The 12049-nt window shown below is 44.9% G+C and overlaps 1 protein-coding gene across 1 annotated transcript in view; it reads left to right on the forward strand.

Moving 5' to 3' along the window:
- Positions 1-12049, forward strand: part of RPTOR (regulatory associated protein of MTOR complex 1) — a 102662-nt gene that overhangs the window by 18075 nt on the left and 72538 nt on the right. The window contains exons 4-5 of the mRNA XM_051797321.1: positions 7634-7792; positions 9616-9762. Coding sequence (XP_051653281.1) covers positions 7634-7792; positions 9616-9762 — 306 coding nt within the window. The remainder of the gene's footprint in view (positions 1-7633; positions 7793-9615; positions 9763-12049) is intronic.

Consider the following 12049-nt stretch of genomic DNA (forward strand, 5'->3'; position numbering starts at 1 on the left):
AGCAATCTGGCTTCTCTTCCTGTGCAGTTCTCTTTGTGATGCTGCATTCCTCACATCCATGGCAGTTGTTAAGAGACAGGCAATAACATGTCTGCACTCACTGGTCTGGCAGATCTGGGCACATTTTGGGTCTTTCCAGCCTTTTAGTGGATGTGGTTGTGCCCATTTTCCCCTTGGTTCAGAGAGGTGACACCATCCAGGAGCAGGACTGCAGCAGGGCCCGGGGGAACTGAGAAACTGGGTCCTGATCCCAAACAGGCTTGGCTGCTGCTGCTCTGTGGGCACGGGCAGAATGTTGGTTAGTTAGATAGTTAACTAGTTAGTTAGTTGAGCTATGGCTGTGTATGATCCTTTCCCCAAGTGCTTGGTGCCAGGCTGGGACTCCCAGCACTGTGTCCCCTTGTGCTTAACTGTACACAGGTTTTTAATGCAGATTTTAAATGAAGGGCTTTCCTGTGTTTCTCTGATCCCATCTCACCCGTTGTGTGATGCCTCTTGCCTCCACCAGTGAGTGATGCTCTCTGAGGACACACCTCCTCCAGTATGGGTAGATTATCTCTTTTGTGACAAGCCTTCAAGGAAACAGTGATTTTCTGATCAAACAGGCTGCGTCTCCCTCTCTTCTAGTCTGCTTCCCAACAGTTTTCTCTTAATTTCAAAGGAAGTACAGCCAAGATACTTGAAATGGATCATTGAAAGCCTCTACCTTTTAGTGCCAGTTGTCTGTTGTTGATGCTGTTGTTCCCCTCATTAGAGATCTCTGGGCTTTGATAAGGTTTCTGAGGTTTCATTCCTTCATTGCTTCTTTCTGCCTAATTAATTGGGAAGTTGCTGCTGCACATCAAAGGGGGAGCATTTCCTGAAGAGTAACTACTTAAGCATGAAAACTAATTGAACACATGACCTAATTATTGGTCTCTCAGTGAGTCATACTTTTCCTTTATTTCTGTAGGGTTTTTCTTTTAAAACAACAGCAAATACTAATTGCTCCTGCAGAAGAAATGCTGTAGAATTCCAAAGGGGAACATGGGAAAACTGGTACTTGGTCTCCCTACTCTGTAGATGCAGGAACATGTAAGGAAAAAAGAATAAGAAGGAAAGAAACAACGAAAAGACAGTGTGACCTTGTTTAACAAAACCAGGTTTTCCTTAGAGGACTATGTTTGTTGGTTTTTATTTCCCAACAGCCTCTTGAATTTGGCAGCTATTTCAGGCTCTGCAAAATTCTGCTGTATCAATCCTTTGCTGTCTTGTTAAAGATCAACTGTCTTCAGCATAAACCAGCACTTTTATTTTTTCAGAACAAAAAAAAAAAGTCTCTCGTAGGAGAGGAGTCAACAAGTCTAATTGCCAAGCCCAGTTATTCCCATTCTCCTGTCTGCAAACCTGTCATGGTGCTGTTCAGAGTGTCACTGTCAGCCAGGGGCTGTTTCACAAAATACCCCTCTGGAAGCACTGGCCATTTGGCCAGAAATGCACAGATTTTAAGTATGGGAAAGGATTAAACCTGGATTTTTTTGTCTTGTGAATACAGAGAAAATGAGGACAAATGAAGCAGTAGTTGCAGATTTCCTTCTGGTGGTCTCTGAGTGAGCTGCATCCCAACCCTGGCCTGGCTGGAGAGAGCACGAGACCAGGGTCTGGCTTCAAACCATCCCCAAAGACACCTTGCACTGAAGCTGCTCTTTTTGTGCTGACACATCTGATCTGGGCCACCTATTTCCTCCTCCTGCTTCCAGGCCCTGACTCCAGGAGCCAGTCATGGCATCATCCTAAACCATGGCAGGGACTCCTGCAGTTGTCCTGGAGGCACTGTCCTCACCTGGGAGCAACTGTGTATGGAAAAGCTCCTACAGCAGTGGGAACTGGAGGATGTGGGAATCAGCTGTACAAGGGGGAAGCTCCCTACTGCAATCCCAGGGCTCAGTCTGGGTAGAACTCATGTTTTAATGCTTTTGATAGTGAGAAAAAGAAATCTGATAAATCTTTAACACACCACTGAAAGTGGAAACTGTGAAATTGCAGCAGTAATGTATTTAATACTGATTTGTCTGAGATTCTCCTGGAAAAATGAGTCACAAAAAGCAAAAAAATGGTTGCAGGCATGAACTGCTGTGTGGAAGGGTGTTCAGAAGCTGTAAAGACAAGGAAGTGGCATTAAGCTGTTCTGTGAACTGAACTGTTCATGCATTGCAGATAGCAGGGCCTGGCATTCTGGGACTAAGACAACAAACTTGCAAAATAACTTTATGGGGAAATCCTGTGGGTCTTGGCATCCTGCTGCAAGCCTGGAAGACTGTGGGTGGGATGCCCTGGAAGGGAGAAGATGGGGAAAGGGGAGGCAGGAGCTGAAGTCCAGAAAAGTACATTTGAATCACAATGAAAAGGACATTTCACTTGTAAGAAAAGATGATTTCTTCATGAGCAAAGTGATGCAGCAGTGGGACTGTGGGGCAGCTCTGAGCAGTGCCAGGCATCAGTGCCACTGAGCTGCCCCTGGCTGGGGGGTCAGGAGCTGCCAGGAATCAGGTTCTGTCACCTGCTGCCTCCTCCTCCCTTACACATCTGGGCTTTTGCAGAAGCAAAAGGTCCCCTTGGCCAAGGTGGAGCTTCCTGAGGCTGCCTCTGAGCTGCTTTTCCTTGGATTTATCACCCAGCATCTGAATTCCTGTTATTCTGAGATCCTGTGTTGAAGGCAGCCCTTTAGTGACCGTGCTTACTCTTGCCTTGCTTTCCACACTCTCCTGACAGTAACATCCATTCACATATTTTATACTTCACCTGGGTTTTGGTTTGTGCTTTGTCATCCAAACGGGGCCAGAATTGGCAGATGAGCAAGATTTGTGTGTTTGAGGGTGTTTTGCTCTGACCATTGATGTCAGTTTGTCCTGAGATGGGAAGACAGAGCTGATGTTAAAAGGCTTCTTGAAGAGAAAAGCAGCTCTGCCTCGCAAAGCTGATTAATGTGTTTCTGTAATTACCACCCATCTCTGGGTGACCTATTTAGAAACACCTTGTCTTTGTGTTCTGTGGGGAGTGGTGAGTCCCTGGCAGTGGGAGACAGGGAGGAGCCTCCTGCACATCCCCTGGCAGCATCCTTGGTGCTCTTTATCTGTAAATGCCACCCTGGCCAAGGGATTCAGAGCTTGCAGACTTGGACATGCAAAGGTTGCTGTATTACACAGCTGGAGCTTCTTTCTGACAGACACCAGTTTTGTGCAAAACTCAGAGCATTAGCAGAGAAAACTATTGACATTTTTATTTGTATTCCTGCTCATCTCTAAGGCAGAATGAGAAAAGTGTGAAATGCTTTGGGTTTAACCCCTTTCCTATAGAGCTTAACAAAGCATAAACCTCATAACAATTGGTTTTCCTTCTGCTGACTCATTAAGTTGTTTTTAATCAGAATATTGCTTTATTAAACAATTACTTTGCAATCAGAGGAAAACTTGAAATTACTGAATAATTATTTAGTGTTGAGAAGATGAACTTCTTGCCCTGCATGAGTCCAACCTTGCAGCTGCTTCCTGCGAGCAGGATGCACTTGGGCCAGTTTGAGGATGCACCAGTTTGTGGTCCTGCAGCCTAAACTGGGGTCCCAGTAGCTTTTAAGTTTGTATTTTAGAAACAAGATGTGGAGCCTAAAACTGTAGAGGTCTTAAAACTGAGGTTCTAGAGAAGGAATGTGTCTAAAATGACACTGATACTCGGGAGTTAGGTTGTTTGACTAAGCAGGTTTTAAGGATGTGTCCTGGGGTGTACTTGAAATCCTGTTAGGGCATTTTGTGATGTGACCCATCCAGCGGGCTGAGGATGCAGATCTGGCGGATGAGAAGCAGACTTGAGTTCTTTTACAATTCCCTTTGTTTAAAAATGAACTGTTATTTACACAGCCCTCTCAGAACGTTTATTTGAGCAGAGAGGGAGGGATTTGTACCAAGCAGGTCAGGCTGGTGGGCGGAATTTCTGTAAACCTTGGCACAGAGCTGCAGTGTGAAGCAGCTTGTAACTGCTGAGACACACACCTGTCTCCTGGATGTGTTATAGCAGACACTCAAGGTTAGTAGTCCTGATTTTTGTCTTCCCTGTCAACATCAGTTCTCATGAACAAACTGCTCCAAGGTGTTTTTTTTGGAAGTATTACTGAATCCCGAGTCTGTACAATGAGGATTAGGTACTTCAGAATTCATTTCACATTGGACTTAAAAGCAAGGTCAGAGACTCTGCAGAGGGAAGGTAAAGTCACCACAGTGCTGACTCCAGGCAGGAGAGGAAATGTGGCACACTCAGAGCTCAGCTCCAGCAGTGCATCCCATCCTGGGCATCAGCACATTCCCTGGGGGAGCCTCGGGCTGCTCCACAGGGAATCAGCACGGAGAGACAGAGATGGGTTTGAGATGCAGCCAAAGGCCTCAGAGGACTGGCCTGAGACTGGCCAGAGTCTTCCCTTGGCTTGGTTAGGCATTTAAACTTCAGCAGCTCTAAGTTATAGTGTGTCTTCACTGTAATTAGTACTTTTCAAGTCAGCAGTGACTAATAATTTTATCAGCAATGTTTTCTCATGTCCCGTGTTAGCCAGGTTAAGCTGCAACTTATAACGTCAATTTGGGATTTCCAGCACACTCCCTTGTACTTAAATATGCAGTTTTTATTATCTTGGACTAATCCTCATGAATTTACATCAGGGTAATTTCATGTGCCCACAGCCAAAATTAAAACACCTGAAAGGTGGGGGTTTTTTAAAAAAATAAAAATTAAAAAGCCTGGAGTCTATGGCTGTGGTCCAGAATAATTTGCATTTGCATGATGTGTCTAACCCAAGAGTTATTGTGGCCATATCAGCTTGGGCTTAATTGGGTTTAGGATTGATGGAAAGTAGGGATAAATTGCAGTCACTTCTTACAGTGCTGAGTTATCTGAAGTTACCACACAACAGACTCCTGCTGCTGTTTGTGTCTCTGGGATACAGTTAAGGGTTATTTTAAACCAAGGCTTGTACTGGGGTAGAGCAGAACATGTTCCTACATGAATTCCAAAGACTGAGTGTGTTTTTGACTGGTTTCCTGAGGAAGCCAGGCTGTTAAACCATGTGCTGTGGGACTGCATCGTGCACCCCCAGCTCATCCCAGCAACCTGGGACGGGCCATTTGTAAAAGGGTTGAGAATTCGGAATTTGAATTCATCCTAAATATTCAGTGAAAACAGCCAAACCTTCAGGAGGAGGCTGCAAGGTGATAGAAAACCCCAAAATGAGCAGAAAATTTGGCTTGATTCTACTGCTCCTGAAAGAGTTCTTGTCTGTGATTGTTTGTTTATTGTGCAGTTGTGCAAAGATAAGTGTTCGTGTACAGCTCTGAATTCATCTGTTCTTTGATGTGTCTCCAAAGCCAGTGCAAATGCAGGATCCTAAATCTTCCTTTGATGCAAGAAAAAAGCTGTGGTTTAGTCAGTATTAAAATTAAATCACGGTGAATCGCAGGCCTGAGATATTAATCACTGTTCTGAATGAACCAAAGAACAAAGTGTTTTTGTTTATGAGTGAAGTTTGTAGTTTTTCACTAGAAGAGCTCCCCCCTCAGAAGGCCTGGCAGCAGGCCTGGCAGCAGGCCAGCCTGGCATCGTGCAGGGAGACAGAGCACCGGGAGGAGTCCGTAGTGATGGAGTCAGTGGAAAAGGAATTCGTGAGTATAAAACAATGGTAGTGAAAATCCTCTTCCAAACCACTGCTGGGCCTGTCCCCGTGGCAGGGTCTGCCTGCAGGGATCCGGGACCACCCTCTGCCACCACCAGGCAGTCATATTCCTGCTGCCCCTTCCCACAGTGTTTAGTACTGTTGGATGAGTCAGGCTACAAAACTGATCCTCTTGGAACTTCCCAGCGACTTCTCTCTGTGGACAAAATTAAGGATTCTCCCCCCACCTGCCTGTTTCATAAGCAAGTCTTTATATATGGACTTTTCCTCCCAATCTTGTGTTGAGATCTTACTAAATATCCTCTGGGAATCCAAATGGGTTTATATAAAAAAGATACTTCCTCTCATCTCCAGACTCTTTGATTTCTTAAAAAAACTCTACAAGATAAGAGTTTGATTTAAAAAGTCTGACTCCTCATTAAAGTTGCTGAATGGGCTCTTCCCTGAGGTGTTTGTTCATTGTTCTGTTTGTTTATTGTTATTCTGACCAAGTGCCCAGCACAGAGCTCAGCCTGCTCTGGATTTCCTCTGGATTCCTTTAAAGACTGAAGTCCTGCTTCCTGGTTTCCCTTTTCCTGCTACCCAGACAGTTTCAAATGCTGTTACCTTCTCCAGGTGATGCTCAGTAATTCAATACTTGAGTTAATTTAGTTTATACTTCTTGTTCTGTGGCTCCTGGAGATGTGATGGGAATGTGGGAACTGGGGGGTCTTGTTGCGTGTGGCTGATGGTGGCTGGTGATGTCCAGGCCAGCTCTGTGGCTTCTCAGCTTACTGAAATTCATCCTGGTGTTGGTTTTCCTGCACGTCATTACAAGGTGATTTCATGCTTGAAAAATAACTAATTGTGTGAGAGTGTGTCCGTGGGCAATGGGCTTTGGGGCAGAGCCACCTCACTTCAGATTTAAGCATTAAATATGGCCAGTGCTATTTAGATAGCTATTTGGATGTTTAGGTCTACAGACTTTAGTTTCAGAGTATGAATGCCCCTCCATTAATTGTGAGCTGTGTTTAGTATTGGTGCGCGAGGGACACGAGGAGGGCTCGAATGAGTGGGTTCTCCTGTGGAAAAAAGGCTGAAAAATCCCCCAGCACTCTGGTTCTGGTGGCTGGTAAAGCTGCCAACAGGCAGGCTAGGATTTAAGGGGCACATTTTTGCAAATCAGCGTCTTCATCACAGCACTGAGTGGAGAGAGGAGGAGGTGGAGGATCCGTGGGAAGATTAATGTGGCCTCTTCGCTCTCCTGAGTGCCAAGGTTCCTGAGAAGGATGAGGGTGTCACATCACTGCTTCTTGCTTTATATTTTTCCTCCTTTTGCTTGCTTTTCTCCATTGTTGCAATCATTAAGTGCTGCCATTCCTTGTGTCCCTCTTCCCTGCTGGCTGGGGATGCTCACTGTTAATTGAGCAGCACCGTTATCTGCTTTTCAAGCTTCATAGATAAACAAACCATTTCTACATTAAAGTGCTTGATCCTCTTTTACCTTGATATTTTAAGACTTTCTTATCTTTCCCTGTCATAGAGGAAAACCTAAAAAGTCCAAACTTCTGAGGCCTTAGTTTGGTTTATAAACAGGCTCCTAATGGCAGGGTTTGTACAGGACTCAGGTCCTGTCACTGGTTGCCAGTCATCATGAGGGGTTAGTTTTGAGTCTGGCCAATGTTGCAACAGATTTCTCCTTCCCGAGGCTTTTTGAGTATTAATAATTGCTGAGTGAAATGGATCAGAGTTGGGAGCTGTGATAAACTCCCTCAAACCCGTGCTGTTGGTGTGCATGTGTGCACAGGCCCACACACCATCGCAGACGTACTTTGTTTGTTCAGCTCTACTGGAAATGTTTTCTTCTCCCAGAGTAAACAGTTTCTGTGCACATTCCTATGGCCCCCAGTATGTGAAGTGGTTGTTTCCCACAGCTGAAGGGTTCTCTGTTCTGTGCCCCAGGCCAGGTACAAGCAGAGCCTGGACCCGACGGTGGACGAGGTGAAGAAGCTGTGCACGTCCCTGCGGCGCAACGCCAAGGAGGAGCGGGTGCTGTTCCACTACAACGGGCACGGCGTGCCCCGGCCCACCGTCAACGGGGAGATCTGGGTCTTCAACAAGGTGGGGCCCAGCTGCTGCCTCTGCCTCCTGCTCCGAGTTCTTGAGGGGTTCTGTTGAGAGCAGCTGCACTCTGGGCTCACTGGCCAGTGGTGGCGAAATCTGTTCCCAGCCCATTCCCAGTTGGGATGTTTGTTGTGTCGTTCCTGTGAAGAGGCACAGAGGGATGGTGGGAGCAGTGGGAGCAGAGCAGGAACTTCTCCCTACAAACCAAAGTCAGGGAACAAACCATCCAACCGAGTTCTGCCCAACCCAGGCAGCATCAAAGCATCACCCTGAACAACCACGCTGCAAAACTCTTAGTTAACACTCCTTTTTTCTTCAAATTAGCTCATTTACATATCATTAGCAAATGTTGATGTTTTATGTGACCCCCACAGTAGAGTTGGAATATAAAATTCTCCTGGTTGGAAATACCACAATATTAATCAGAGCTATAATCCAGTCTTGGCTAGAGCCAGATGCATTAGAAATATGAATTTAAAACAATTCATGCCCATAAAATGTCGTTGATTGGATGTGTCAGAGCAGGTATTTTATGTGTAACTTCCTGTGACTGGAATGTGCTTCATGGGAGGAATGACCTTAAGAAAGGTCTGTGCTGTAGAGGAGCTGTTCATGCATCATTTCCATCCTGCAGTGATCTGCAGAGCTCCCAACTCCCCAAAACTGTGGCTTTTATAAACAATTTCTCCTGTTAATTTTAATGAAACAACCAAAACTGTTATATATGGGCAAAACTGGGTTTGGAAATACCTTACCCTTCCCCACCTTACGTAACATATGGTTTATGATCCCTTTTGTCTTTATCGACACTGATACGTGTCCTTGAAAATTTGATTTTTGCAAAAGTTTACTGGTTTTATTACAGCTATTTTAAGTCTTTTGAATTTAAATGGGAGTTATGATCCCATCCATCATTCTGCTGATGTTAATAGGAACACCACAGCTTTTCCTGAGGGTTTTGGGCCAAGCTCAGGGCTGTAGGAACGCCAGGTTGTCCTGTCCCTGCAGCTGGGAAGGATCTTGCTGGCAGCCACTGGGTGTTTGATGGTGACTCTTTGCAGGCAGAAATCCTCTCTGGTTTATATTTTCGGCTCAATTAGTTCAGGGTTGGCCCTTCACAGCTGGTTTTAAATGTCTGATTTTTATGCTCTTGCCCCCGGTTATTTGGGGGCGTTAAAATGGGAGACACAGAACAAAATCCTTCCTATTTACAGAAAGGGGGCTGTGGGTACTTTGCTCTGTCGAAGGCAGCTTTGTTGGTTTTAATTTTATTGGATAATTCAGAAAGTTGCACAGAAGTTAAAGCTGTAATAAAATTATGAAGCATCTCGTTAAGCTCAGGCAGGGTAGGGCTGATGGGCTGCAGGGGCTTAATTATCCTTCTTGATTTATTGATGGGCTTTTCAGTTTAGGATGTTTGATGTTAAATTAAAGACAGCTGGTTTGCATCCTTTATCAGTGTTGCAGAAATTTGGGATAAAATTGGACTATTAAATGCTGTTTGGAGTTGTTAGCACAAATCAGAGCTCTAAATACCTAATACTGAAAATGCCTGGTGGAGTTTTGGGCTTTTAGTTTGGAGTTGAATGTTTCAAACAATGCCACAATAAAATCTGCTCGTGGTTAGTGTTGACTTGGGTTCCCAGTCCTAGTTTTTGGTAGCTATTGCCTGATACTTGAATTGATTAATATGGTCAATGTAGGTTTTATTTGGGGATTTCAGAATTGGAAATTTATGGGTGTGTTTTGTTATCTCACCAGTTCAAGTTCTGTTGTTTCTCTGCCTCATGGTGACTGGAGTGGGTGTTTTTCTCCTACAGAACTACACTCAGTACATCCCACTCTCCATATACGACCTGCAGACCTGGATGGGAAGTCCTTCCATCTTCGTCTACGACTGCTCCAACGCCGGCCTTATTGTCAAGTCCTTCAAGCAATTTGCACTACAGAGGGAGCAGGAGCTGGAGGTGAGAGCACAGGCTGCAGAGCTTTGGTGGTGTTCAGTGAACACAAATGAACTTCAAGCTTGCTTTGCTGTGTACACTGAAAAATGTGTTTAAAACCATGTTGGAAGGCAAATTAATTTGCAAATAGCTTTGCCACTCCAGTCTTTCTGGTTCAGTTTGCTATCCCATTAAACTTGGAATGGTTTTTAATACAAGCACTAATTAAATGTTAACGTTAATAGAATCAATTTGGACCCTAATGGTCTTTTGTGCTGCAATGAATGCTGAGGTGAACGAGACATTTATTTTGGTTACAAAAGCCTGGTTTCTGGGGCTGTATTTGGGTGCAGTTATGGTTTTGTGCTGTTAAAGTGAATGAGAAAATGTGAAACAACAAAAACCTCATCCGGAGGGATTGTCCTGTGGTGGTTCCAGTTCCACAGAGTGCTGAAGCTGAATGTGTTCCCACTGAAAAGCTGTCTTTGCTTACAAATGGAATTAGTAATAAATTCATTGAAGTAAATCTGAAATGCAAAGTGGAAGGGAAGAAGTTGAATTTTTTGTGCAGACTCCCACCTGCCAGACCCCCCTGCTGCCTTCAGCTTCCTGGGAGAGGACATTTGTAAAGGGTCACTTCTTAAACTCTCACAGCTCTGAGGTACTATATGAAAAAAACCCCAAAACTTCAAGGAAGGAATGTTAATTAATCAAGCAGCTGACTGTCACAAATACAGCCTCCAAGCAGATGGTAACAGTATCCCTGGCTATAACTCCTTTCCTTCCAAATTCCAGTTTCTGGGGGGGCTTTTGTGGTGACTGTTCTTGGCACTTCAGTATTTCTGCTCTTGCAGCACAGGTTAAAACTACCAATTAATATGATTATGAAAATACTTTCAGGCTTGTGTGGCAGCTTTTCGTTCTGTCTTTAGATTTCATTAACTGTGATGACTGACTGAGGTACCTGCTCGTGATTAATAGAAAGCAGAGACGTGGCACCAGAGAGAGCAGAGAGCTCAGGGCATCCTGCAGAGCGTGGATGGGAATTCATTTGGAAAATTATAAATTATCAAATTGTTCAAATTCATGAAAAGTGAAGTGAAGCTGGAACTGGTGCTCCAGAGGGGCTGCCAGAGTGATCAGGATAATTGTTCCTCATCTTCCTGCAAGGAGATCAAAGCAGTTTGCTGTTCTCTTAATCTGCCAGAGGGATTCTGATCTTTTGATTCCTTATCTTGCCCTAATAAAAAGTTGTGTTTATGAGAGAGCCAAGCAGTGTAGAAAGTCTGAGGCCAGTGGATGCTCTAAGGATGCAAAAATAACTGTTCATCGTGGGCTTTACTCAACCCTCTTTTTTTCCTCTCCTTTTTTTTGACCTGTACAGGAAAGCTGTGTCCCATCACTGTCCTGAGCAGCCTGACAAGTCTGTAGTTGCTGGCTGCTCCCATTGTTCATTTATGGTTGTTGATAGGTTGTTAATTAATCTCCAGATATTTCCAGTGTGTGGGTCCAGTTTCTGTGGTTCGTCATACTGGGGAGAAGCTGGAGTTGAGCAGGTCCTGGAGCCTGAGCTGCTCCCCTTCAGACCTGAGGGGCACCACCAGACTGTGACAAACACCCTGAGTGTTTCAGAGTGCTCAGAGAGCTGAAAATCCCTCCAAATGTGCTTCCCCCTAAGAGCCCTTTCTAGGGATGCCCCAAGGGCAGGGCTTTCTTCAGGGAGTGAACAGCCACAGCTAAGCAGTTTGACTGCTTTGTTTTTATACATCTGTGAAGAGCTAATGCTTTCCCACGCTGCCTCTCAAACCTTTCTCCTCAAATGAAAGAGCTTTGCAGGATTTTAATTACCTTTTATTTAGTTGTTGGCATACAGGGGGTTGGGACAAAACGATCTGTAAGGTCCTTACCAAGCCAAACCATTCCATGATTCCATGATAGAGCTCCAGTGTTATTGAGAGTGATGGCTTGAGGGTGCCTTCATTCCCCCAGGTACTGTACTCTGCTGGAAGCAGCTCAGCTCAGCTGGGAGCAGAGACAGGTCCCAGCTAATTTAGACAACTGGAAAAAGCCGAAGTGTGTCAGTGCTGCCCCTGGGATTAGAATGGAAAAAATTATCTTTAAAGAATCAAAAAACTTGAAAGGGTGCAGAAACTTCTCCCTGGCTTGTCAGGTTGCTTTGCCAGGTGGGAGGTGTGTGGCTGTGCCAGGCCCTGGGACTGTCACACAATGTTCTGTTCCCTTTTGACCCTCTGAGGCACCAAATGGATTCCCTCCTCACACAGACGGAGTGTTTCATGTGTAAGGATGGTAA

Source organism: Manacus candei, unplaced genomic scaffold (assembly GCF_025592945.1).
Source record: "Manacus candei isolate 608988 ecotype Guabito, Panama unplaced genomic scaffold, ASM2559294v1 h1tg000047l, whole genome shotgun sequence".
Classification (NCBI taxonomy): domain Eukaryota; kingdom Metazoa; phylum Chordata; class Aves; order Passeriformes; family Pipridae; genus Manacus; species Manacus candei.